General features: G+C 43.2%; 1 protein-coding gene across 1 annotated transcript in view; it reads left to right on the top strand.

Moving 5' to 3' along the window:
- Soat1 (sterol O-acyltransferase 1) overlaps window positions 1-22036 on the top strand; it is a 50534-nt gene extending 28498 nt beyond the window's left edge. The window contains exons 4-16 of the mRNA XM_052737275.1: window positions 1795-1946; window positions 4211-4270; window positions 6357-6464; window positions 7423-7705; window positions 8738-8816; window positions 9796-9877; window positions 10237-10282; window positions 11657-11786; window positions 13325-13422; window positions 14897-14995; window positions 16544-16679; window positions 17192-17337; window positions 19427-22036. Of these exons, the coding sequence (XP_052593235.1) occupies window positions 1795-1946; window positions 4211-4270; window positions 6357-6464; window positions 7423-7705; window positions 8738-8816; window positions 9796-9877; window positions 10237-10282; window positions 11657-11786; window positions 13325-13422; window positions 14897-14995; window positions 16544-16679; window positions 17192-17337; window positions 19427-19483 (1476 nt within the window). The 3' untranslated portion in view covers window positions 19484-22036. The remainder of the gene's footprint in view (window positions 1-1794; window positions 1947-4210; window positions 4271-6356; window positions 6465-7422; window positions 7706-8737; window positions 8817-9795; window positions 9878-10236; window positions 10283-11656; window positions 11787-13324; window positions 13423-14896; window positions 14996-16543; window positions 16680-17191; window positions 17338-19426) is intronic.
- The last annotated feature ends 3789 nt before the right edge of the window (window positions 22037-25825 follow it).

Raw genomic sequence — 25825 nt, 5'->3', positions numbered from 1 at the left:
TCTCTCATTGATCCTTAGAGCTGTCCTTTCTGTGTGACACTGTTTCTCCTCATCGTTAGACAGACGCAAAGGCTCCACATTCATCTGGCAAGTAGTGGATAAGGAGTGAGAGCTGGGTCATAGCCAGGTGTGGTGGACATGACTTTAATCCCAGCACTTGAGGCAGAGGCTGGTCTTTCCAACATGTCATCTGTGAGAGCATATAAGCATATTCTCACTACCCTTCCTGCAATTACATGCATAGGCATTTTTAGGTTTTAATTTTATTTTATTTACTTATTATTTATTTATTTATTTTTAATTTGAGACAGAGTCTTACTAGAACATCCCAGGCTGTTCTAGAACTCACTATGTAGCTCAGGCTAGTCTCAAACTCATAGCATTCCTTCTGCCTCAATGTATTATAACCTGAAAAAAAAATACATATGTACTCATAATACATAAATATATTTAAAAGCTGCAAGTATTTATCTTGAAATATTAAGAGCAGCTGGAGGCCCAAAACAATAACAATTGTATATACTTTTTGTTTATATGTTTTTTGAGACAGAGGATCCTCCTGCCTCTGCCTCCTGAGTGCTGGGATCAAAGGCATGCGCTGCTGCTGCCACCACCACGTTTATTCATGTTCTGTGATTAGCAAATACATAGTTATGGAGGTAGGAATAAATATTATATAAACATAGATATGATATAGAATGACATGCTTCAAAATGTAAATTGAGGGAGCTGGAGTGATGACTCAGTGGTTAAGAGCACTTGTTGCTCTTGCAGAGGACTGGGATTTGGTTCCCAGCACCCACATGGTAGTTCACAACCATCCATAACTCCAGTTTCGGGGGGTGGAAGTGGGGGGTGGTCTGATGCCCTCTTCTGATCTCCGCAGACACTAGGCTTGTGCACGGTGCATATAAACACATGCAGGCAAAACGCATAAAATAAGATAAATTTTTTTAAAAGCTATTTAGAATATAAGTTGTGGAAACTTGAGGGCAAAGGGATTTTTTTTGTTGTTGTTTTGTTTTTCAAGGCAGAGTTTCTCTGTATAGCTTTGGATCCTGTCCTGGAACTCACTCTGTAGACCAGACTGGCCTCAAACTCACAGAGAACCACCTGGCTCTGCCTCCGAGTGCTGGGATTAAAAGTGTGCTACACCACTGCCCAGCTGCAAAGGGATTTTTTTAAGGGAAAAAAGACTAGTAATTACATAATATAGACATTGATATTTGTTTCCTAAATAAAAATATTAAAAGTGTTCTCATTTTTATCTGCTGTGGGGGGTGTGTGTGTGTGCGCGCGCGCGTGCGCCACGCACACTTTGGGGGCAGGGTCTTAGTCAGGTGGCCTCCCACTTACTCTGCCTCTCCTCTCTGCCATCGTGTACCTTTGATGTTAGTGTCCTTTGTAGACCCTCATTTCCCAGGTGCTTTCCTCCGGTGTCCTTGGAGACTAGAGAAGGCATATCGCCAGGCATGGTGGCATGTGACTGATCCCAGCACTTTGGAGGTGAAGGCTGGAAGATCAAGGTCCTTTGTCTACGTAGTACCTTGGGGGTGGGGGGGTTGGAAGGTATATATTCTTACTGGGGTATGTGTTGTTACTGTGTTTTCAGCAGCCGTGTCTGAAACTACAAGTCAACTATTGAAATTATTTCTTCTGCCTTTACTCCTGTGAACTCACTTGTGTAGTGTGGCTTTCTACTGAACCAGCTCTGTGTAAGGAATCCCTTTAGAGAAACGTCAGTGACCCACCAACATGTGCTGACATTCTCCTTTATTTGTTTTAAAACTTCAGGAACTGAAGCCACTGTTTCTGAAGGAAGTTGGTTGTCACTTTGATGACTTTGTGACCAATCTCATTGAAAAGTCTGCGTCTCTGGACAATGGTGGGTGTGCCCTCACAACCTTCTCCATTCTTGAAGACATGAAAAACAACCACAGAGCCAAGTGAGTGTGTGCACTATTGTCTCTCAATGTAGACATCTACTCCAGTGTAGCCCTGGGTCACACTGTGTTACCACTTTACATTGTATTCCGGTTTTTTAGTTCGATTCTCATTATTTTGCCTTGGGTAGCCTAGATCCCTATGTGGATCAGCCTGGCCTCAGATTCACAGAGATCTGCTGCCTCTGCCTCCTGAGTGCTGGGAATAAAGATTTTTCCCCCTCTTAATATAGGGTTCCATTCATTTTATTTATTATTATAGCTTTAAATTTGTTTTATTTTTTGAGACAGGATTTCTCTGTGTAGCCCTGACTGTCCTGGAACTAGCTCTGTAGACCAGGCTGGCCTTGAACTCACAGAGATCCACCTGCCTCTGCCTCCTGAGTGCTGGGATTAAAGACGTGACCCACCACTGCCCAGCTAACTTAATTTTTTTTTAACATTCATTTATTTTGTATGTATGTGTATGTGGGGCATGCAGTCCACACTGTACATATAGAGGTCAGAGGACAGTTTTTGATGGTCAGTTCTTCTCTTCCACCATGTGGATCCCAGACTGAACTAAGGTTCTCAGGTTTGGTGATGAGTACCTTCACCTGCTAAGGCATCACACTGGCCCAGTGTGGGTTTTATAATGTAGACAGAACCTTAAGCCAAGCCCCTCATTGTGAGGTAGATAGTACAGCTATCTGCATGTTACAGATTGGTGCAGCCATCCAAGATCCTGCCAGAGTCTATCCAAGATTTAACCCAGAGTCCGGCTCCAGAGTCCGTACTTTGAACCACGACATTCCATGCCTGTTGTACTCTTTTTGGGGTGTGCTTGTAATAAAGTACCCTGCAGTTGGTATGTGTTTATAGAGGGGAAAGTATCTATCAATGACTAATAATGTGCTAATTTGCCATTCCGGGCTCTCTACCAGTCTCTCGTGGGAACGATTTTGAGAATCAATAGCCAACAGCAGTGCCCTAAGTAAGATGGTAGTTGGGCACTAATATGTGAATTTCTGTTTCTCAAAAGCACCTGATATGATTGGGAAGCTGTTGGGAGGTTGCAAGTTCTTTCACACTGGAACATCAGGGTGAAAGACGCTCCAAGCCTGAATTCAGTCATTGGTTTAACCTGGTAGAAGGCGAGAACTGACTCTTGCAAGTTGTCCTTTGATTTCTACACACATGTGTGTGCCGCCCTCCCCCAAAGAGTAGTTAAGTAAAATGTCAAAAGTAAACAAACATCAGGCACTGTGGGGGACACATCAATAGTATACAGTGTGGGGGACATCAATAGCAGTGTACAGTGTGGGGGACACATCAATAACAGTGTATAGTGTGGGGGACACATCAATAGCAGTGTACAGTGTGGGGGATACATCAATAGCAGTGTACAGTGTGGGGGACACATCAATAGCAGTGTACAGTGTGGGGGACACATCAATAGTGTACAGTGTGGGGGACACATCAATAGCAGTGTACAGTATGGGGGACACATCAATAGCAGTGTACAGTGTGGGGGATACATCAATAGCAGTGTACAGTGTGGGGGACACATCAATAGCAGTGTACAGTGTGGGGGACACATCAATAGCAGTGTACAGTGTGGGGACACATCAATAGCAGTGTACAGTGTGGGGGACACATCAATAGCAGTGTACAGTGTGGGGACACATCAATAGCAGTGTACAGTGTGGGGACACATCAATAGCAGTGTACAGTGTGGGGACACATCAATAGCAGTGTACAGTGTGGGGACACATCAATAGCAGTGTACAGTGTGGGGACACATCAATAGCAGTGTACAGTGTGGGGGACACATCAATAGCAGTGTACAGTGTGGGGACACATCCATAGCAGTGTACAGTGTGGGGACACATCCATAGCAGTGTACAGTGTGGGGACACATCAATAGCAGTGTACAGTGTGGGGACACATCCATAGCAGTGTACAGTGTGGTGGAGGACTGCCCATCACCTCAAGGTCTCTCAGGACGGGTGGTACAGGCACCGCCTTTCCATGAGGCTAGAAATGGAAACTGCTGCTTCAGTTAGATATCTGACATAGCTCCTGCCTAAACAAGCACCCATGCACCCACTTCACAGCACTGTCAGGAGTGGTGAGATAACACATAAACCCCTCCACACAGTGCTGGATTTGAAGGGGAAGGAAGTCAAGGGATGATACCAGTACACTTGCGTCCTCTTGCTCATGGGATTGAGCTTATGGTCAAACTTCTGCTCCCTATGTTTTGTTGTGATTTTTTTCTTTTCCAGAGATCTGAGAGCACCTCCAGAACAAGGGAAGATTTTTATTTCAAGGCGGTCTCTGTTAGAGTGAGTGGTTTTTGCTTTTGTTAGTTATCAATTTGATTTAGGAAGGAAAAACTGTCCTGATTTATAGACTCTCTGATCTGTCTGTCTAGCCAGTTTGTTCTAAGTTCATATAAATCACGAACTTTGGTGATGTTTTTGTGTTCCTTCTGGCCTCTCTTCTAGTTTTCTTTCTGGCTTCTTTGGAAAAGTTAGACTTAAAACCAGGTATCTCTCTCCTTTGACCAATTTTTTGAAGTTGTGCTACAGAGAATTGTTTATCCAGAGAGGTAGAGCAGAAGTAGTCTATTTGGAGAGAATTTTGGAGTTGCTGCTGTCTTAGGGTTTCTATTGCTGTGACGAGACACCATGACCTCAGCAACTCTTCTAAAGGAAAACATTTAATTGGGGTGGCTTATAGTTTCAGAGGTTTACTTCATTATCATCATGGTGCAGCATGGTGGCGTGCAGGCAGACGTGGTGCTGAAGAAGTAGCCAAGTGTCCTACCTCTTGACTTACAGGCAACAGGAAGTGAACTGAGACACTGGATGTGGCTTGAGCATATATGAGACCTCACAGCCCACCTCCACAGTGACACACTTCCTCCAACAAGGCCATACCCACTCCAATAAAGCCACACCTCCTAATAGTCCCTTTGAGGGCCATTTTCTTTCAAACCTCCTCAGCTACCTTCTTGATATGTGTGTGTGTTTCCACCTCATTTTCCTGAGATTCTTGATAGTTTCCTCAAAGTTACTTTTAAAAAAATCCATGATTATCCACTCTCTTTAAAATTGCATGCTATGAATGCATTGTGCTGACTTAACTTATGAACGGAAAACAACAGGTACACTTTGGATGGGAGGTGGCTGTTTGTTTTTTCCTGTTGTTAGTCATTTATAAGTCACCTACTTATTCAGGTATTCATTGGGATATTGATGAAATTTACCTGCAATAGGAGAGACCATTGGGTTGGTGAAAATTAAATCAGGGGCTGTAATGTGCCTTCCTTTAAAAATGAACCTTGTTTATCAAAACTTACATTATAAGCCAAATTGGTGTGTAGTTCCTAACCTTGATGAGGAGGGCAGAGTGTTCTATATTCTGTTCATGTTGTACTTTAAAGCAACTGGGCTGTGTTCTAGTTTCAAGAGAGTGATCTTTTAAAGTTTATAATCTGGAGAAAAATGCAGGCTTTTCACAAAGAAGGAAGAGTCATTATTTAAACATTTAAACCTAAGAATTGTATTACTGAAAAATTAACAATGAAAGGGAGCTGTTGTTCATTGGTAGAGTGCTTCCCGAGGCATGCATGAAGTCCTCATTAATGATTAGGGGAGGAAGGAAAAAACAAGGGAGAAGAGAAGAGAGAAATTATCAGTGAAAATATACTTGAACTTAAAAAAAAAAAAAAAGAAATGTGACCAAGGAAATAGCTTAGCTGGGTTTTTATTAGATTTTGAAGATCCTTTATACAGAAGCTTAAGAATAGTTGAGATCCTTCAAAGTCATTTAAAAGGCTGCGCACACTTCCCCAAACCAAGGTAAAGCGCTTGTTTCAGTTGGCTGCAGGAGATGCTGCAGAGGAAGAGTCACCCAGAAGGGCATTCTGTTAAAAGCCAACAGCCAGTCTGAAGGTCTGTAAGCCAGCAGAAAGCGGAAGGCGCTGGGAATGGTTAAGGGTTAAGTTGGTGGGCGGCGGCCGGCTACCATCGTCCACAAAGAAACACAGACTTCAGTGAGTTCGTAAAACCAGGCTTTCTGGAGGGTTTGGAATTGAGCCCTACTCCTTCTTTCTGGAGACTCGCCTTTGCTCACACAGTAAACAGCTGTCGGTGGGCTGTCTAGATGCGGGTAGCCATGCTGTTTTCTGTGAGTCAGTACCCTATTTTAGAAAGAAAGTTTCAGAATCCATTATTTTTCACCTTGATTGTATCATTTAATTTCTGTATATTTCAGGTTTAATATTGTCCTTTTTTGATTTTTAAAGAGATTTCTCAAAGAGTGGATTAAATATCTTGTAAACTGCTTTAGTAAGTGTCTGTTATGTGGGACTTTAAAATGAAATATAGATTATTAACTTAGGATTTGCTTGACCTACATTTTCAGTGAGCTGTTTGAAGTGGACCACATCCGAACAATTTACCACATGTTCATTGCGCTCCTCATCCTCTTTATCCTCAGCACTCTTGTGGTAGATTACATTGATGAAGGAAGGTAAGACAGGCGGGGGTCTGGCTAGTTGATGTGTGAAAAGTTGACCGTTCTCATTTGCTTAAAAAAAATTCCAAGACAGCTGAGTGGATGGCGAGTTTCTTCTCTCCTAAACGTAAAAGAAAAGAGTTTCATTACTCATCATCATCATCACCATCATTTTGTTGTTGTTTGAGAAAGTAGTCCAGCTCGACCTCAGACTTAACTACATAGCTGAAGGTGACCTTGAACTCCTGACCCTCCTTCCCCATCTCCCAAGGGATGACAGGTCTGCACTCAACAGTGAGCTATACCCACGACTCTTTTAAAGTGCTCTCTCTCTCTATTTTACAGGGTTACATAAGGGCACTGTTGTGCAAGTACATCATGTTCATTGAGCTCATTGTCCCCATATGGCGCTGCCTTCTCCTCTCTACTCCCTCCTCTTAGTCCCCTCTGTTCCCCAGCTTGCTTCTACTTTCATATCATCTACACACACGATGATTTGTGTGTCTGTAAAGTCTAGAGCCCACAAATGATAGAAAACATGTAATATAAATATAAATATAAATAAATCTCTCTAAAGTTGACATAATTCCCTTATTAAGATTATGTCCAGTTGCACTTGTTTTCCTGTAAATGGTACAGCTTTACTCTTTAGATTGAAAAAAAGTCCATTGTGTATGTAAACCACATTTTCCTTATGCGTCCTCCATTGATGGACACTTAGGTTGGCTCAGTAACCTAGCTGCTGTGAACAGTGCTATAGTAAACACACGTGACATGTTGGTACCATGACCTTGATATGTTAATGTTGCAGTGTTTCTCAAAGTTGAAAGCTCTGTGTGTGTGTGTGTGTGTGTGTGTGTGTGAGAGAGAGAGAGAGAGAGAGAGAGACAGAGAGAGAGAGAGAGAGGATTTTAAGTTCTGTAAACTGATTGCATAGCAAAGATTCACTCCTCTTTACTTTTCTCCTCCACAGGCTGGTACTTGAGTTCAATCTCCTGGCCTACGCTTTTGGCAAACTTCCCATTGTTGTTTGGACGTGGTGGGCCATGTTCCTGTCTACACTTTCAATTCCCTATTTCCTGTTCCAGCGCTGGGCCCATGGCTACAGCAAGAGTTCTCATCCACTGATCTATTCCCTTGTCCATGGCTTTTTCTTCTTAGTCTTTCAGCTTGGCATTCTGGGCTTTGTCCCAACGTATGTTGTGTTAGCATACACACTGCCTCCAGCCTCCCGGCTCATTGTTATACTTGAACAGGTAAGGATTCTAGTGTTACTGGGAATGATGCTATGCCTAGTTAAATAATAACAGTAATGATCTAATGCTGATGCTGTTATTAATGGATGTCAGCGCTGGATATATGTTCATATGTATCTCGATATGGTTATCTGTGGAACTGAAGGGTTTTCGAGTCAGGAGCTCATGTATACCAAGTTAGGTCCTAACTTTCCTGCCACCTGCTCCCAAATCCTGGGATTGCAGGTACGCCGCATGCCTGCTTTAGAATCAAAGCGTTTGACTAGGTCATATCATTTTAAAAAGTTCATTCTACTTCAGGTATCTGGATTTATTTAATCATATTGAACTATTTTTTTTATAATTTATTGATTTTTATTTTTATGTGCATTGGTGTTTTGCCTATATGCATGTCTGTGTGAGGGTGTCAGATCTTGGAATTACAGACAGTTGTGAGCTGCCATGTGGGTGCTGGAAATTGAACCCAGGTCCTCTGGAAGAGCAGTCATTGCTCTTAACTGCTGAGCTATCTCTCCAGCCCATATTGAACTATTTTTGAAAAAAGTTTTGAAATACTTTTTGTAAAAGTCATTTAGATTATGTTTGTAGTTGAAAAACTCCATTTTTGAAGCGCTGAACTCACCCTGCCCTTATGTTGTTACTCTTATTGAAATGAGAGAAACATTTTAATTTGTTTGTACTACACTCTGGAATTTTCTGGCTTGTGTTGACCAGTCAGGAGACGTTCTCTGACCATCTCCTTTGCAGTGCTGGGGAATGTCTGGCAGGAGCTCCACCACAGAGCTACATTCAGTCCTTGAACAGATTTTTAACTTCTCAATTTTTTTTTTCAATAAACTTGTAATACTTCTATTAGGTAAAAATAATTTAAGTGATTACATGTCCTTCACTGGAAGTTTTATTTTCCTTTATAAAGGCTAACTTGAGTTGGTATGTGAAAATTTAAATTTTGTGTGAATATTACACAGTGCAGTTCTGGAGTTACTTATAGGAGAGAAGACAAGGAAATTCATTTCCCCTCTCCGTTGGCAGATTCGTTTGGTAATGAAGGCTCACTCGTTTGTCAGAGAGAATGTGCCGAGAGTACTGAATGCAGCCAAGGAGAAATCAAGTATGTAACTCTGTCACCTTAAAGGATTATTGATGGGATATTATGGGAGCCCGTTCTCAGGTTCCTCGTGGCTTTACCTAGCAGGTCCGCATAGAAGATGATTAGGACCACGGGCCTGAGTGCAGGTGTCTGAGATGGTCTGCACTTGGCTGTGCTGGGGGAGGAGGTCTTTTGCTCCACCCCTTGGCGTCTCTATAAAAACCCTGGGGCAGAGACAGTCGGGGCCCGTTGGAATAGGTTCCAGGCCCTCTCAAGGCTATCCTTTATTTTCTATCTGTTTATCTCCGCAAGATTCTCCGCAATAAATCCTTCTATCTAATATTTCTTGCTGCTTACACTCAAGAAAACTCTGGGGAACTGTGGGGGTGGTTGGGTAAACGCCCCACAGGATATTTCATCCTTTTGCACGCCAGGATGACATTGTATTCTGTAGAGAGTATATTTCATTCTAAGTGGATGGGATCTATATTGATTTGGAAGACTCATTATTTCTTGACTATTCTGTTTTATCCTTTTATCTACAATGCAAAAAAATGTACCTTTAGACCCCTGTAGTTTAGCATTCATGGAATGTTCACAGCCTCACTGCACTGGGTCTGCTTACTTTGCAAATTGTAGCTTTCCACTCTAGAATTTTTATCTTAGTCACAGTAATGGCTTTGAGAGATTGGCAATACTGGGTTATTGCATGAATAACAAGTCATTTTAGTAGACTAGGAAGGAAAACAGGAGCCAAGAGGTCATGCTGTTCTTCCCTGCTCTTCTTCCTCCTCCCAACCCCCAGGGTTTCTCTGTGTAATCCTGGCTGGCCTTGAACTCACAGACGCCGATTTGCCTCTGCCTCCCAAGTGCAAGCGCTGGGATTAAAGGCGTTCACCACCAACCACCCGGCCAGCCCTGTTCTTGCTTCCTTTTTTTCTTCTTCTAGTTTGCTGGGAGACGTCAAAGATCTTGTAATTCAGTAGTTTTCCTTTTTTAGGCACAGTTCCAGTACCCACAGTCAACCAGTACCTGTACTTCCTGTTTGCTCCTACACTCATTTACCGTGACAGCTATCCGAGGTAACCTTGAGGGGGGAGGAAATCCAAGTAAGGGGGCAGCTTTGGAGGAGGGCAGTTCATCCAGGGCTACAGAGAAAATTGAATGCTGTAAGTGGTCATTCTAGCAGGCCAGTTCTAACTAATAATTCTTGATAGAATTATATAATTTTGTTATGTGTTTTGGTAGTGGTGGTGGTGGGGGTTGGAGACCAAGTTCAAGGCTTCACGGCATGCTAAGTACACACTGTCCTGTTAAGTTATTCCTCTGCCCATTAACAATGGTCTGTGTAGAAAAACATTGTTAAGTACATTGTAGATAAAAGGACAAAACAGAAATAGTTCGTTGCTTGTTTTAGAGAACCTACTTTCCTTCTTTTCAGGACTCCGACTGTAAGATGGGGTTACGTTGCTAAGCAGTTTTTACAGGTAACTTTTTAAAAACTGCCTAACATGTTATTGATTGGTACATTTTATTTGATTTATTTATTAATAAATGGGCTTCTTTTTTATTTTATGTTCATTGGTGTTTTGCCTGCATGTATGTCTGTGTGAGGGTGTCAGAAGCCCTGGAACTGGAGTTACAGACAGGTGTGAGCTGCCATGTGGGTGCTGGGAATTGAACCTGGGACCTCTAGAAGAGCAGCCAGTGCTCTTAACTGCTGAGCTATCTCTCTATGGCTGTCCTGGAACTCACTATATAGACCAGGCTGGCCTTGAATTCACAGCTATCCACCTGCCTCTGCCTCCCAAGTGCTGGATCAAAGGTGTGTGCCATTATGGCTGACCCTTTTTTTTAAAATCTGTTTAAAATGTTGAGCCAGTGGTGGCTCAGAGGCAGGAGGATCTCTGAATTCTAGTATCAACCAGGACTTGACTATAGTGAGACCCTGTCTCCAAAAACTAAAGTTGGTAAAGTATGTCAGTGAGCAGCTCAAGAATGCTTTCTGACGGGACTTCAGCCATTGAAGCTGCCCCAATGCAGTCCGTGTGCTTTGCCAGTTCAGACGCCATTTTCTTCACTAGAGGAGAGTGTTTAAATGAAAGTCATTCTGTTTGGTTAGTTCAGTAAGAACCTAGATAGATTTCCTTCTCCCTTTTCTGGGGAGGTGTTGTATGTGTGGGGGTTTGCTTTGAACCCATTTCTTTTTTTTTTTTTTTTTTTGGTTTTTCGAGACAGGGTTTCTCTGTGTAGCTTTGCGCCTTTCCTGGAACTCACTTGGTAGCCCAGGCTGGCCTCGAACTCACAGAGATCTGCCTGGCTCTGCCTCCCGAGTGCTGGGATTAAAGGCGTGCGCCACCACCGCCCGGCTGAACCCCCCATTTCTTCCTCACTCATTTTGAGAATCATAAATCCCAGAGATTCCCATTTTAAATTCTGTTTAAGTTAAATACTCAGCTGTAAAATGAGTTCTCTTTATTCTGGGCTTCATCAACAGGTTCTTCAATAATCTTCTAAAAATGCCATTTGGGCCAAGTGTGGTGACAGATGTCTATAAACCCAGTACTCAGGATGCTGAGGGAAGAGGATTGTTGAGTTTGAAGCCAGCCTGAGCTACACAGCAAGACGTGACCTAAAAAAAAAAAAAAAGAAAGAAAGAAAATCATTTAGTAAATGATAAGGAAAAAACCGTGGTAGAAATGAGGCTTAAGTAATCTCTTTGAAGGAGTGGGGCAGAGTCCTGTGTACTGGAGTTAAAGAAATATATGTAAACATTAGTGGTATGTGGATTTCTCTTGGAGGAAGACATGCCCTCCCTCTTACTTTATGAAGCTGGCATTGTTTTCTTTGCTGTGTTCCAGGTTTTTGGCTGCCTGTTTTATGTATACTACATCTTTGAAAGACTCTGCGCTCCATTGTTCCGGAATATCAAACAGGAGCCCTTCAGCGCTCGTGTTCTGGTCCTGTGTGTATTTAACTCCATTTTGCCAGGTAAGCTGGAGGCTCACTAATTTGCTCATCTGTATATACAGTCAGGAAGAAAGCAGGAAGCTGCTCTCTGTAGGCACCCTGAGTTCCCTGCTTTTTCCTGAGAACTGAGCTGTACAAATACCCACCCACCACCTCGTCATCTGTTCCAGAAGTAAAATCTCCGTCTAGTTTCACTTCTCACTCAAGTTTGGACCGTCTGCATTTAGTGTATCTTCCTTTTCCTATTCGGTTCTCTATAACCTGTAATCTCACCAGGCCATTAAATACCCATAGGTAAAGTCGCCAGTAACCTCCTGATGCTAAACCCGACAGATGGTTTAGCTGTTTCCAGAGTGTTTCTAGGAGACACAGGATGCTCTGGCCACATTGTGAAGTCTCAATTTGCCACTATTTCCTCTGCTTTTACCATACCTTGTCTCTGGTTTCATTCACTCCATGTACTTTTTTCTGATCACACACGAGTTCCTACTGTGTGCCAGTGCTGAGGACTCAGCTGCAGGTGATGCAGACACAGTCTGTGCTTCAGGGAGCTTGACTTCAGAGCTTCTTTGACTTAACCTTCTGGCCTCTACTACTGCTGTTGTCATCTCCCTTTCTTGTCTTTTAGATGTTCTTGTAGCATGAATAGACACAGACACGCATACACACATGCACGCGCATAACTTAACTCACTTGACTGCAAACTCCTTGAGATTAAGGAGCATATTTTAAGATTATTTATTTATTTTTGTTTTATTAGTATCTATTAGTATTAGTGTTTGCCTGAATGTATGTGTACCGTGTCCTTGCAGTAGTCTTAGAGGCCAGAAGAGGGTGTCAGATCCCCTGGAACTGGGTGCTGGGTCCTCTGGAAGAGCAGTCCATGGTCTTAACCACTGAGATCTCTCCAGCCCCAAGCGTCATTCTTTAGAGCCACTTTTAGTTTATCCTGTGTTGTCCAGCAAACACCGAGGGAATCTTCTTTGAACGAGTGAATAAAATAGGTGGCATGCAGTGAGTGTTTTACAGTGTAGTGTGGAAGTAGTCTATAAATAGAACAGCCTTGTGGGCTTTTTTTCTCGTGTTAGAGATGACATTTAGCATTGGGCGCTGGAATATATACTGGAGAATTAAATAAAAATACCATCTGGAGAAAAGTGGTGGGAAGGTTTTCGGACAGAAGGACAGACAGAAAGGCCTAAAGTATCTTGGAATGGCAGAAGTCCCGTTGTAGATGGTGTTTGCAGCACCTAGGGAGAGTTAAAGCGTCTCGGGCACCAAGTTCAGCTGTATGTCCAGGCGTTTCTTTAAAACAGGCTGGAATCCTCTATTTTCTGTTAAAATTACATAGAAATACCTTATTTTTTTTTTTAAAGTAAGTAACAACAAACCCTAGCTTTCCAAGGTGTACTGTATCGCCTCTGGAATGGGTGAGCTGGAATACCAGCAGGCTTTGCGGCAGCATCCCAGCTAAACAACACAATACGGTGTGTTGCTCATGATGGCTGGCTCTGTGGGCTGCTGGGAAAGACTCTTCAGATCGTCACTCTGGTTTTCAGGTGTGCTGGTGCTGTTCCTTTCGTTTTTCGCCTTTTTGCACTGCTGGCTGAACGCCTTCGCTGAGATGTTACGCTTTGGCGACAGGATGTTTTATAAGGTATTGTATACTTGCTCTCATCTTTTCAAAAACATTATGTTTTCTTTCTAATAATAATAATAAATAAACAAATAATATATATGTGTGTATATGTGTGTATATATGTACACACACATATATATACACATATGAAACAGGGTTTCTCTGTATAGCTGTGACTATCCTAGAACTCACTATGTAGACCAGGCTGGCCTTGAACTCACTGAGATCCACCTACCTCTGCCTCCCGAGTATTGGGCATGCACCACTATGCCTGGCATTTCTGATCAATTAGGAAAAGAAATTATTGGGGGGGGTACACATGTCCCACGATGCCTGTGTGTTCAAGAGATGGCAGTCAGGCCGTCAGGCTTGGCAGCAAGCACTTCGACCTCCTGAGCCGTCCTGTCTGCCTTCACGTTCTCTTTTACTTCCATACTGCTGAGTATGACCTTTGTTGACTAGTATTACCAGGTTTTCAACACAAAGACCATAAGATAACTTTTTTTTTCCTAGTTTTACCAATGTTAAGTCTGAAATTTTGATATATGTATGGTAACCTTCTGATGCCATTTCCCTTTAGATAGCAAATGAGTGCTGTTACATACTCGTAAACTCAGCACTCGGGAGGCTGAAGCAGGAGGATTACCATGAGTTCCAGGCCAGCCTGGACTATATAGTAGAGTAAAACCTTGTCTTGGCCTTCCTTCTTCCACCCCCACAGAGGCATCTAGCCTCTGCTGGACCCTGTGAGGTACTGTGACTGTGGTGGGAAGTGTTTCTCAGAGGGCCTTCTGCCAGCTCCTCACTGCATTTCACATTGGCTGCTGCGTTTTACAAAGTGGCCTCAGCAGGTTAGTCCACTTAAGACTGGTGAGCGGCTCCCAAGGGAAATAAGTTCCTTCATTTTCGAAGGTGTTAGTTCTGCTTCAAATGGTATCCTTAGACTTCTGAAGCTGGCCTTGTCAAGTTTCACTGTTTTGACTTCATCTCCACCACTTCTTTCTCAAAGACAGTAAATGTGGATGGCAAATTTTGGATGTCTGATTCTATTAATTAGTCTTACCTTCATATTGGGAGCAAGAAATACAAAAGGGACATTGGAACCACCACCTCACTCCCTTTATAATTAAATATTGCTACCAGATCCCAGTTAGCCTGTTCCCATGTGTGCTCAGTTCTCTGATATTTAACAAGGTGGAGAGGAAGTTCACTGATAGCCGTGGAGGCAGACATTAGATGTAAATGGTTGTGTGTTCATAACTTACTTGATGACGAGACAGAATGCACTCAGAGCCTTAACCTGTGTATAGCGCTGACATACATTAGTATTGGTTACTAACTGCTCAGATGCCTTTGAGATTTCTAGCATCAGTGTGTGGACGAACAATTTTATCCTAATGTCCTGCAGGCTTTCTGTCAGGCATGTGTGCTCTTTGGGACTGGCCAGGGGTTTTGCTGTGTGTCTGATTTTATACCGTGCCTCTTCTCTCAGGACTGGTGGAACTCGACGTCATACTCCAACTACTACAGGACCTGGAATGTGGTGGTCCATGACTGGCTCTACTACTATGCGTACAAGGACCTCCTCTGGGTAAACAGCAAGACCTAGCTGATGTCATGTGAGAAATGGGGCTTCGGAGAGGCCCGGAGAGGTGCCTCAGGGCCTATGAGTGCTTGGTGCTCGTGCAGGGAACCTGGGTTCGGTTCTCAGAACCCACGTGGGTCAGCTTACAGCCACATACAACTGCAGTTCCAGGGGACTGGATACCCTCCTCTGGCCTCGCATGTGGTACCTGCATGCATGGGGTCCATGTATATACACATAAAAATACAATAAGTTAATCTTTACGAAAAAGTCCAGCATGGTAGCACACACATACCAGCACTTGGGAGGCAGAGGCAGTTGGATCTCTGAGTTCAAGGCCAGGCTGGTCTACATCCTAAGTTTTAGTGCAGCCAACCAGACCTACACAGTAAGACCCTGTCTCAAAACAAAAGCCGAAAAGCTAGCCAAGCCAACATGAAAGAAATGGGGATTTTTTTTTATAGTGTTGCACAGCTGGAAACAACTGTGTTTAATTGCCTGTGAAGAAGGTGTTATAGTTCTTGTCCATTTTCTTAGAAGTTTGCATCTAATGCTGTGAGTGTTAGTGAGCATGGACACCATTATGTCCATTACTAGGACAACACCATGCCTTTCTCTGGACCTGGTTATAAAGTTAACAATTCTTAAAGGTCTGTGTAGGAGCTGAAGTGATCCACCTACCAAGGACCTGTAGGAATCTCATTGCCCACAAATAATCTCTCTCTATCCTCTCTTCCTCTCAAGCCCCCCACTCCCACACCACTCTCTTTTCTCCCTTTGTAGACCAGGCAGGCCTGGAGTTTGCACATAGCCCCTTGCCTCTGTCTCCCCACTTTCATTTGGATTTGTTTCTTTGTTAAAAGTAGAGAGCTACTTTGGATTTACATCTCTTCAACCAGAGACTTGGCTGTGGGAGCCATGTTTTGGAATGTAAGGTATTTAGAGTAACTATTACAGCCTGTACTCCTGGCTAACTCTGGTGTCTCTGAAGCAGTTTTCATTGTAAAGAGTGTCACCGCCTCAGTGGCTGACGGCATCCTAAGGAAATAGGCACGTGTCCGACCGTGAGTCCTGTCTCTCACATTGAAGTCCCAGGTTGGGCTGAGACAAGTCTCTTGTTTTTTAATCTTAGTTCTGGAAGGGGTGCCTGCCCTGTGTTCTAGACAGTGTCCCTCAGAGGATTGAAATTTGAGCCTGGGGTGGTCAAGTGAGCACTTGGAAGCTGGAGGCCAAAAGATCAGGAGTTCAAGGCTAGCCTGTGGTACATGAAACCTGGCTCAATAATGTTTCTAGAACTTTTCAAAATAGCACCCCAACCTGGGAACCAAGCCCTCAGCACGTGAGCCTTCACGCAGGACTCTTCAAGTCCAGACTAGAGCATTGATCATGTTTTTGTAATTGTTTTAATAGATTTGGATTAACCTATGGAATAGGCTTGGAAAGTCAAATATGACTAAGCGGCTGCCTTTAATGCGTAGTAATCATGTCTCATTGTTCATGCTTACTTTTTTTTTTTTAAGTTACTAACTCTTTGATGTTTTCTTCGTGCCTCAGTTTTTCTCGAAGAGGTTCAAATCTGCTGCCATGCTGGGTGTCTTCGCCATGTCAGCTGTGGTGCATGAGTACGCCCTGGCCGTCTGCTTGAGCTATTTCTACCCGGTGCTCTTCGTGCTCTTCATGTTCTTCGGAAGTGAGTGCCTTGGCGTGCCGTGGGCACCGGCTGTCACACCAAAGGGGAGAGCGAAACAGGAAGGGAACTCGGAGGTCTCTTAGAAAAGCTAGATGTTAGCAGGTGGTCAGAACACTGACTTTGAGTAATTGTATGCCGTTGTGTCTACAGATGTTTACACACTGGAGGGAGGATGTGTGCTAGATAGCCTCTTGGGGACCAATCACAAACACTGTCACTGCAACTCCTGAAAATGGGTTCATGTTTGAGTGTGTGGAGAGGAACCCATAAGAATCACTCGATGAAATGTATTTCCACTTGTTCTGAATTCTCTTGGTTTCCTGCTAATTAGGACCGGTAAATTTCAGTAGTGAAGCCTCATTTACTTGTAGAGTAAGTGAGCAGGACAAAAGATGCTTATGAATGGCCGATGTTCACTGCTGGGACTCGGTCATGGCTTGTATGTATCTGAGCCCTCGTCCCTGGTGAACCATGTTTTGATAACTGTGTTTTTGTTCTCTTTCTAACTTTAGTGGCTTTTAACTTCATTGTCAACGACAGCCGGAAAAGGCCAATCTGGAACATCATGGTATGGGCTTCTCTTTTCCTGGGCCAGGGAGTCATTCTGTGCTTTTATTCTCAAGAATGGTATGCCCGCCAGCACTGTCCTCTGAAGAATGTGAGTTGCCAGTCCAGCTTGGGTGTCACCCCTGATGTAAGGGGGGGTGGTATTAGTTACCCCTGATGTAGGGGGGTGGTATTAGTCACCCCTGATGTAAGGGGTGGTATTAGTCACCCCTGATGTAAGGGGTGGTATTAGTCACCCCTGATGTAAGGGGTAGTATTAGTCACCCCTGATGTAAGGGGGTGGTATTAGTCACTCTGATGTAAGGGGGGTAGTATTAGTCACCCCTGATGTAAGGGGGGTAGTATTAGTCACCCCTGATGTAGGGGGTGGTATTAGTCACCCTGATGTAAGGGGTGGTGTTATGGAGGTAGTATAGTAGTGGAGAGTGTGAGGCTGAGTTGGAAGGAGGGAGGTAGGACATGAACATTGGTTCACTTCCCTGAGTTGCTCACTCCTTCACCTTTCTTCATTTAGCTCTTCTGGTTCTTTTTTCTTTTTTTTCTGAGACAGGGTTTCTCTGTGTAGTTTTGGTGCCTTTCCTGGAGCTCGCTCTGTAGACCAGGTTAGCCTCAAACTCACAGAGATCCGCCTGGCTCTGCCTCCCAAGTGCTGGGATTAAGGCGTGTGCCACCACCACCATTTTCCTTTTTCTTTACCTCCTGTGACTTTGTATCTCCAGGGTTTTCCCAGTGGCACATACATCCCTTCTTCTGTCCCCCCAAAAGTAATAAGCTTTTCTAAAGCATGTCAGACAACACTGATGTCTAGGGCTGCATTTCCGTTGATTTTACCACTCTCTTTGTTTTCCCCCCTCGTGGCTATGTTTGGGTTTTGTTTGTTTTGTTTGAGTCTGTAGGTGGATAACTCAATTTGTATGTGTCTGAGATTCCCTGTTGGTGTATCTTCCTGGGTATTTCTTCCAGGAACCATAACTGAGTGCAGATATCTACAGCTGAGAGTCTCCGTGCACATCTGCACTACTGTCTTTCGTCACGCAGTTCCTCTTCTCCCTCCTTACTTCCTGCTGAGGCCTTTTGTGCATCTGATGCGCTGGATCCCGGCAGTCCCTGGTCACGCTGTTCTTTATACTCTGGTCTCCCACGTCAGATTTGATTCCCCGACTGAGATCCAGTTTGGATGCCGCACTTGCTATGGAAGCTTTTTGAATTCTTGTTCCATCTTTCCTGTTTTGGAACTTCCAAAGTCTTTCATATTGAATTGGATCACTAACTTAAAACCTTGTATTATAGTCATATACACATGCTTTATTTTTCTAGTCCTACCACTATTTAGATTTTTAGGCGGAAACTGAATGTTGTTGGTTTTTTTACTCTTTGAGGGACCCTCTACCCAGCTCCCAAATAAATATACACGGAGGCTTATTTCTTACTTATAAATGCCTGGCTTTACCTTGGCTTATTTCTGGCCAGCTTTTCTTAATTTAAATTACCCTATCTACCTTTTGCCTCTGGGCTTTTTCCTTTTCTTGCTTCCATATTATCTTTACTTTCACTCTTACTCCATGGTTGGCTGAATGGCTGACCCCTTCTTTTTTCACTCCTTGACCTTTCTTGCTTCCACATTTCTCATATTTATTCTCTCTGCCTACCAGCCCTGCCTATCCTTTCTCCTGCCTTCCTATTGGCTGTTCAGCTCTTTATTAGACCAATCAGGTGTTTTAGACAGGCAAAGTAACACAGCTTCACAGAGTTAAACAAATGCAACATAAAAGAATGCAACACATCTTTGCATCATTAAAACAAATGTTCCACAGCAGAAACAAATGTAACACAGCTTAAAATAATATTCCACAACAACTGAATTTTGCTAAAATAAGGTGTCAAGTTGCTAAGAGACACAGTGCCTATTTACCATTTGATCCATGGTTCATGGAGCTGAATGGAGTTTACTAAATTAAAACTCTTTACGAAGCTTCTCAGTTGAATTAATTGATGCTGTTGGTAGAAAACATCTCAACATCTTTTGAAACAGGGAGTTTCTCAAACCTTAAAGGTTGCTGAAATACTGGGGGCCAGTTTAAAGAAGTCCAGTATATAACCTTCAGCTCTTACCTACCGCATACCTAACTCACATGTGCTGTGGCCATAAATCAACTGCTGTGTTATTTCCCCCGTCGTAGCCCACATTTCTGGATTATGTGCGACCGCGTTCCTGGACCTGTCGGTATGTGTTTTAGAAGCCTCGTCTCTGCTGCCTTCTTGCCAATGAAGATATTCTTCCTGATTCTGAGCCAGCCGTTGTCAGCAGTTACTGATCTATGCCACGTCGTTTGGACACTCCAGCCTTTCCGACGGCTCACCCGAAGCGGGGCTCGGTTCACTCAATGATTTTGGGGCGGGGAGGGGTTGGTTTTCTTTTGGGTAGAAAGGAGACCAATGGCTGAGGTAATGGCAGATTTTTTCGGAGTTATCTCAGCTCAAGCCTTGGTAGTTTTATCTGTTTATTTTCTTGATTCTGTCCAGCCAGAGACTAAACATATCTTGGCCATTAATTAGCCAAAAACACTCAGGAAGAAATCATCCCAGTGCCTCTGGCTTCCAGGTTTTTCATGTACACTGTTAAGAGGTTAACTAATTAACTGCAATTGGGGAGAAATGAATTGTGTTATTTCTAGTAGAAAGAGAGATAATATCGTTATGCTTTATGTTCATATCTTTGTTGCTATTCTGTTTTGCTTTGTCTCTGAGCTGGGAATAGAATCCAGGGCCTTGCCCAGTGGCAGCACACTGAACCACACCCCAGCCCCATATTGTATTTTTCTGAAAGTTTTGGTCTACTCCTTTTTTTCTTTTTCTGTATAAGTTATGTTTTTGTTTTTTTTTTAAATTAGCGTTCTTTCACCTTGAACTCAATACTAGTACAAATTCAAGGGTCAGAAGTATGAAGGGAAAAATAGATTGCCTTTTGAAACTTCAAAAATCATTTTAAAACAGTCACTGAGCTGGTCATATATTTTAATTATGCTATCAGAAGAAGATTTTGTTGTTGTTGGTTTGGTTTTTTAAGAGGCAGGGTCTTGCTATGTAGCCCAGGCTGGTCTTGAACTTGCTATGTAGCCTGACTGGCCTTGAACCCCTGACCTCCTGCCCCTGCCTGCCAAGTGCTAGGATCACAGAAGATACCACCATGTCTGGCCAAGATTTTTTTTTTTTCTTTTCTTTTAACTTTTAAGTTACTTAGAAGTTTTCTTTGGTACAGTTGCTTTATTGTCAACCAATTAGTGACCTACCTTGTTATAGACTAGGGAGTCCATAATGGAACTGTTAATCTCTCTATCAATACTAAACTGCTACTAAGGATCCAGAAGCTGGCTTCTGAAGCAGCTGCTCCATCATTATACTTTAACGGTATATTTTTAGACGAAATAAATTACTGTGTGATCATTTGTAAGGACATGTACTCATTACGTGACATTCCCAAGTTCAGAGGTGCCCGTTCCTTACAGGTGTACTGGGAAGGGCTGCTGTGCTTGTGCGCACGGGTCAGACTGTGTGTGAGGTTTGCACATTGGAAAGGGTAACGCAGACCTGTAGTTCAACCTCCTGCCCAAAGAAATGAGCGTATGAGTTGCTAGCATGTGTATTGTTCCATGGCACAGCCATTTGAGAGACTTCGCTGGTATCCTGGCAACTATCCATACAGTTTTGCAAAGTCTTTTCAGAGTGATTTTAAAAATCATTTTAAATCTCACAGGAAGATAATGTAGAGTTCCTTAATAATCACTTTTAATTTGGACCACGTGCCTCCAGCTTCAACATCTGCTTTATTCACCGTATCTCTAGATGCACTCTCTGAATGTCTGCTCCACCATCAGCAGACACAGGTTTTTTTCTCTTCCCAAACTGTATTGTCACAGAATCATAAGCCCCTCAATAAGCCTGCTGTGAATAGAGCCTATTAAGTTCTGGCTTGTGTCTTAAAGATTAAAGTGAGCCAGTCGCTTTTCCGTGTGTGTGTGTGTGTGTGTGTGTGTGTGTGTTCGTGTGTTCGTGTGTTCTTTCCATTTGTGTGTGTGTGTGTGTGGTCTTTCCAGACAGGATTTCTCTATGTAGCCCTGGCTGTCCTGGAACTCACTCTGTCCTCACAGAGATCCACCTGCTTCTGCCTCACGAGTGCTGGGATTAAAGGTGTGTGCCACCACCACCCAGCTAAACTAAGTGACTTTTATGTGTAATTGCATTTGGAATATAATGAGGGAACAGAATGGTCTGAAACTTGGTCATAAGAGTCTTCTGAAGTAAGGGGTGGGATTTCAGGATGCCCCATTCTGTGAAGTATTATGTATGCATTTTCAGAAAAGGGTGTTACTCTGTAGCAGTTCTCAGTATTGCATTTGTTGGACCAGTCAAGGCTGCTCTTGCCCCTCACCCACTCTTTTTGAGACAAGGTCTTTCTCTGCAGCCCAAGCTGGCATGTTCCTCACATCCTCCTGCTTCAGCCTCCTCAGGTGCTGGAGTTTACAAGCATGTGCTGTCATACCCAACAAGGCTTTTCATTGGGGATTTGTTTTTCACCAAGATTTCAGCTGAAAATCATGTCTGCAAACTGTTTAGAATTGTAAGAGTGTCTTAAACTTCAAAAGTAGAGAGTCCTTAAGGAAGCAGGGACTCGTGAAAGAAGAGGCTGGCAACCATGTGACCCATTGCCGGTTGCCTTAGCAGGAGCCTTTTCTTCAGACCACTACCTGAACTCCTTACAAATAAAATAAAACCAAAACCTCTTGCTAATAGTGTGCTCCAAGCAAGTCATTTATTGTTGTCTGTTGTGCCAATGGGTGAAAATTATTTTCAGCTAAGAGTGATACTTACTGTCTACAAAGTAAGGGATTTAGTATTTCCTATAAGAAATTGCTCAGCCTTAACACGGGGGTGGGGTGGGTGGGTGGGGGTGTTGGTCCTGCCTAGACTTAGTATGCCAGACTTTATGTTGACTCCTCAAGGGAGGCCTTAGCCTCTGTGAGGAGTGGATGGAGGGGGGGGGGGGGAGAAGGGGAGGGAGGGGGAACTGGGAATAGTATGTAAAATGAAAAAAATCCTTTTTAAAAAAAGCGTGAATAACTGATTTTGAGAGACCATACAAGAAAACCACTTTATGAACAGTTTTTCACTTTGCATTTGGATGTCTGTTTTGGTCTTTTATTACCTCTGTATCAGATGTTTTTATTCTCAATTCCAGATAGAGGGAGAGGGTGCAAGTTTAGTTTTTTTGGTGGTGGATTAATGTATTAAAATTGCCTGGATAATGTTGCTTACTTCCTGTTAGAATTTAGTTAGAACATCAAGGCTGGGTTTTTTGTTTGTTTTTGAGACAGGGTTTCTCTACATAGCCCTGTCATTGTAGAACAGGCTGGCTTTGAACTCACAGATCTGCCTCCAGTGTTGGAATTAAAGGGGTGTGCTACCACACCTGGCTTGGGCGGCTTCTGACTTGTCAGTCACTGCAGCATTTGACAGTAGGGAAAATGTAGGCCTGGTTCCCAAGAAAGTACAATGTAGCCGGGTGGTGGTGGTGGTGCATGCCTTTAATCCCAGCACTCGGGAGGCAGAGGCAGGCGGATCTCTGTGAGTGCAAGGCCAGCCTGGGCTACCAAGTGAGATCCAGGACAGCCAAAGCTGTTACACAAAGAAACCCTGTCTTGAAAAAACAAAAGAGTTCAGTGTAGAAATAATCTGTATTTGCAAACAGATTGTTATAGAACTAACTCATTTAGGATCTGTAACTTGTTTTGAAAACTTTAAAATTATTCTTGCCTAGAAATTGGCTATTACAGATTTTCAGGACAAGTCTCATGTTTGAAAACTACTCACTTGGTTTGTGTAGCCTAGAAAGATGGAATTTACTATTAGTTGCCAAGAAAGGTCATTCAGAAAAAGATCTGTTTTGCACAGGTATAAAGAAATTTTGAGGCAAGCCCAGTTTCATGTTTGTGGGAGGAAGAGGAAGCTAAAGCAGCAGTTCTCAACCTGTGGGTCGTGACCCCGGGGTGGTCGAACAGCTCTTTCACTTTCACAGTGGTCACCTAAGACCATTGGAAAACACAGATATTTACATTGCAATTCATAGCAGGAGCAAAAAAAAATTTTTTTTTTTCCCTGAGGCAGAATTTCTCTCTGTGTGTGTCCTTGGCTGTCCTGGAACTTGCCTTGTAGACCAGGTTGGTCTCGAACTCACAGAGGTCTGCCTCTCGAGTGCTGGGATTAAAAGCATGGGGCACCATGCAAAGAAATTTTATGGTTGGGGTCACATCATGAGGAACTGTATGAAAAGATTAAAGTATTAGAAAGGTTGAGAACCACTGAGCTAGTCACATGACACTAGTAACAAAACTGATTGTAATGATTTAAACTTTTATGACATTGTTTTAAAAATGAATTGTGGGTATTCCTCCTTGGAAGAACTCCCATTCTTGAGTTCTTTCTCACCTTTCCTTAATAAATGTATGTTTACTCTGCTCCATTAAAAAAATGGAAAAGAAGAAAAATAGTTTGGGGCTATGCTTGCCTACCATTCACAAACCGTTGATAGGCTCGCCCAAGATGCAACGGGACCATATACCTGTGGTCTCAGCTCTAGCGAGGTAGAGGAGGAGGATCAGAATTCCAGGTTATTCCTAGCTCCACAACCAGTTAAAGTTGGGGACCAGCCTGGGCTACAAGTGATCCAGTCTCTCAGGCCCCATTACATAGCAGACACAATGTATCTATGTAGGGTTCCTCTCAGCTGGCAGAGTGATTCTCTCCTGTCCCAGACTACCCCGATGAGAACCAGTAGGAGAAGACCGAAGCGGTGGGCTGTGGATTCAGATAGCCGGGCATAGCAAAGTGCCGCGGGGCAGAGCTGCCTGTCTTAAAGAGCCAGTGTCCTCCTGTGTAAGGTGGGGATGATAACTACCTCATAGGATCGCCGCAGAGCACCAGCCCTGGCAGAAACAGCTTACTACTTAATCTCCGTACAGTCGAAACCTAAATCTGGGTTGTTGCCTCTTTAAAATGGCAGGGTTCCAAGAATTGCTGCTCTCATAAGCAGCCCCCCACAGCACACCACAACCATTGAGTCCACCTGCTCCTCGAGAGACTCGCCCAAGACGCAATTCCCCGGCCTTGTCCCTGAGAGTAACAGCGGGAGTCACCACGCCTGTCGTTTTAAACTAGATGGGCATGGTTTTGTCTTTTCAAAATTGCTTCAGGTTTCTCTGCTTTAACGTCAGAGTGAGCTGACAAAGCTTCTAGAGAGCAGTGCTGCTGTGACCTGGGTATTTGTCTCCAGTGTTTAGAACTAGTGTGCATATTTCATAGCCAAGTCCTAGAATTACGGAGAGGAAGGAACCTAATGAGGACCTCTGATGGCGTATAGAAGGCTTTATAGCCTTTGAAGGCAGAATCAATCTCTTTTTTGTGCTGAATTGGGGATTAAACCCATGGCCTTGTGCATGCTGAGTGAGCACCCCACCACCGAGCTAGCCCCACCCAGCCTTGGAATAATTTTCTTAGCTGAAGATAGCTCATTACTTTTAATAAAGTGTAAGTGTCTTTGCTTACTAATCTTATGCAGTAATTTAGCTTCCACAAAATTTTTGTAATGCTATGTGTAACTACTCACAGTGGCAAGGAAATCTCAGTCTCTGGACATTTATGACCTGACCTTGAAGGAACTAGGAGAAGGTTCTGAGGCGTGGGACATGCGACAGTTGTGTAAGGATTTGATTGTTTTTAACACCCATGCAGTTTCTATCAGGCGATGTGCTGGACCCTTTGTCGAAATAAAACACAGAAGCCCCGTTTATATAGGAAATAAATACAGCTAGTTGTTGAAACAAATCAGAGCCCTTCTTTACTCTCAGTTTGATAGGCAGCTGAGAAATCGTCAGATAGAAACAATAGGCTGTAAGTTGGTAGGAGAGTTCTGGAGTCTTCTAAATCCTTATTGGATTTTTTTTTTTATTTTGTGAAATGCTTTTAAATAGCTAATTTAGACTTGAGAAAAAGAATGGATTATTTTCAGAACTGTCTCAAGTTGTGTGTTTAAATGGAAAGATGCACATATTCCCCTTTTTATATGATCATCCTCAGTCTTTACACATTTCCTGTCTCTATTTCAACATGCCCCACCCTGGTGGAACACTTATCTTCAGGTGAGTGGATGGCACACAGGGTCTTGTGGTGTGTGTCTTATTGAAGGGTAGCTGTACTGTTTTGAATATTGTTGAAATAGGCAGCCCCAACACCTAGTCATTAGAGATGTAGCCTGTGGGTCAATGTGCTGATTCTTGGGTGTGAAGAGAGGTGGAGCCCTGGTCTAGGCTCTGTCATTTGGACTGTGCAGTGACTGCCTGTGTATCTCAGGTCTGCGTGTCCTAGGTCATAGCAGCAAAAGTTGTTTTTAAAGTGTGTGTGTGTGAGTGATTAAAGAGAGCTTGGTTTTTCCTACTGAATCTTGATTACCTCTTCCTGCTTTAATCACTGGTGAGATGAATTTGTTTAAAATGTATTGCTCACATTCTTCTGAAAATTTCTTAAAT

This window comes from Peromyscus californicus, unplaced genomic scaffold (assembly GCF_007827085.1).
Source record: "Peromyscus californicus insignis strain IS unplaced genomic scaffold, ASM782708v3 Scaffold_14__1_contigs__length_90479793_seg_2, whole genome shotgun sequence".
NCBI lineage: Eukaryota > Metazoa > Chordata > Mammalia > Rodentia > Cricetidae > Peromyscus > Peromyscus californicus.
This window is presented reverse-complemented; position numbering and strand designations above follow the sequence as displayed.